The following is a 2,459-nucleotide window of genomic DNA, read 5'->3' as shown; positions in this document are numbered from 1 at the left end:
CTATAAGGTAATGTACTTATTAACTACACAAGGTGCCAGTTACTCTAGTATTCGTTAAAATTGCATAATCAATGGACCTATTATGCCTTTAAGTAATCGGTTGGTGTGAAAGACCTGATCTTTTTAATTCTAACAGCTGTTTTTCATCATTATTTCATCTGTTATTTCATCTGTTATTTCATATCTTCATTTCATCTGTTATTTCATCTGTTATTTCATCTGTTATTTGTTTCCGAAATCCATAATTAAGTAATCGATTTGTGTGAAAGACCTGATCTTTTTAATTCTGACATGTCGTCGGGTCGTCTTCAGGTGACGCTCATCAAGAGCCTCGAGGAGGGGAGGCTCTCAAAGTGCGCGTGCATGTGCGTGAACGCGATCATCGTCTGCATGCTCGAGATGCAGGAGACGATGATGCGCCAGCTTCCCGAGGTGCTGCTGAAGCTGTCTCAGATCTCCGCGACGCGCGCCATCGCGATCCCGATGCTTGAGTTTCTCGCCTGCCTCATCCACCTGCCGCGGCTCTACGCGAACTTCGTCGAGGAGCAGTACATGAGCGTGTTTGCGATCGCGGCGCCGTACACGAACCCGGCGAAGTTCAGCCACTACACGGCGAGTCTGGCTCACCAAGTCATCGCGCTCTGGTTCATCAAGTGTCGCATCATATTTCGCAAGGACTTTGTCAGGTATGTATTGTCATCCTACGTGCAAGGTGCTAGGTGTAAGGACTTTAGGTCAGGGTTCAGAATTAAAGTGGATAAACCTCGCCGCTAGATGCATATATATTTTTGCAACATAGACGAGCTCACAGTAGCTATATATATATATATATCAGGACCGTATAATGACAAATATGTCATTATGTCAAGTCTCATTAGGACAAATGTCATTAGGACAAATATGACAAATATTTGTCATTATACGCTCCTGATATATATATATATATATATATATATATATAGCTACTGTGAGCTCGTCTATGTTGCAAAAATTCACTACAACTTATTTGTGTTGCTACTTTCACAACATTTGTGTAGCTATGCTGCCTGCAGGGTGTAGGGCATTAGGTCAAACAGGAGTTTTGCTGCGTACAAAGGTCAGTTGGTTGCCTGCTCTCAATGTTGGCAGCAAATTGATGCTGCTCATGATTTCGTAATAAACGAAAGTAAAAATGCCAAAATTACAAGCAATTTCTGTTGAAAACGAATGCCAGTTGTTCGGGGTTATAAAGTGCTGCGCTGCATTTTTGTTACTGTCCATATTCCATTAAAAGTGCAACTTGGGCTAAGCATGGGTGACTATATTTAGAATAAACAAATCAGGGGAAAACAGGGCTAGGAGGCCAAATGAGCTTTCTTATGGACAGAGGCCATAGTACAGTTCTGTTGCGGTGGGAAGAAGTGGAACTGCTATGGTTTTGTAAAGTGTCTGCTTGGGTGAGTAAGTTTGCTGCCTGCTTTTTTCTTGTGCAGCATTCTTGCTTTGTTTAGTGTGCGCATCTCTGTACCACGCATGTTCTTACATAGAGGTCTTACATAAAAACGTATATATTATATAGGGTGTTTCATGTATTCTTCATGTATGGGATTGATTTGATTTCATAGGTGCATGCATGCAGGAATAATTCCCAGAGTCGACTGGCGTGCTCCAAAATAGGACGTTCAAATCTTCTCCATAGGAGTAACAACTGTATGCAATTTGAAACATGTGGGTTAAACGGTTCTTGAGTTATCGTTGACCGTAGGCAGACACTGAAATGCATAGTGAAATTGCTAAAATCTACCTAATTTGCATATAAAAAAAAATATCAAAATCCGTGCGATATGTTTTGGGGCCAGTCCTTATTCATTCACATACCAGAAATGAGCAAAATCCACTGAACCTGAACTGACTTATGGCCATTTCCATTTTGCCAAAAAGTGGACGTGGCTCAAAGTAGGTCGACTGGCGTGCTCCAAAATAGGACGTTCAAACCTCTCCCATAGGAGTAACAACTATATGCAATTTGAAACATGTGGGTCAAACGTTCTTGAGTTATCGTTGACCGTAGGCAGACACTGAAATGCATAGTGAAATTGCCAAATCTACCTAATTTGCACAATTTAACAAATATAATCAAAACCTGTGTGATGTGTTTTGGGGCAGTCCTCATTCATTCACATACCAGAAATTAGCAAAATCCATTGAACCTGAACTAACTTATGGCCATTTCCATTTTTGCCAAAAAAGCCGTGGCTAAAAGTAGGTCGACTGGCGTGCTCCAATAGGATTCAAACCTCTCCCATAGGAGTAACAACTATATGCAATTTGAAACATGTGGGTCAAACGATTCTTAAGTTATCGTTGACCGTAGCCAAATGTTGACGGACGGACGGACAGACGTACGGACGGACGACACCCTCAATACGCTCATTCTTGACGATGTCAAGACTAGCTAAAAATGAAAGCAGGCTTTCATT

At 41.5% G+C, this 2,459-nt stretch overlaps 1 protein-coding gene across 1 annotated transcript in view; it reads left to right on the top strand.

Annotated features, from left to right (window-relative positions):
• The window catches only part of LOC106815258 (tuberin-like), a 52,616-nt gene that overhangs the window by 15,076 nt on the left and 35,081 nt on the right, over window positions 1-2,459 (top strand). Inside the window, exon 18 of the mRNA XM_014819694.1 lies at window positions 270-686. Within this exon, the coding sequence (XP_014675180.1) occupies window positions 270-686 (417 nt within the window). The remainder of the gene's footprint in view (window positions 1-269; window positions 687-2,459) is intronic.

The sequence above is a fragment of the Priapulus caudatus genome, unplaced genomic scaffold (genome assembly GCF_000485595.1).
Source record: "Priapulus caudatus unplaced genomic scaffold, Priapulus_caudatus-5.0.1 Scaffold1074, whole genome shotgun sequence".
NCBI classification, from domain to species: Eukaryota; Metazoa; Priapulida; class Priapulimorpha; order Priapulimorphida; family Priapulidae; genus Priapulus; species Priapulus caudatus.
This window is presented reverse-complemented; position numbering and strand designations above follow the sequence as displayed.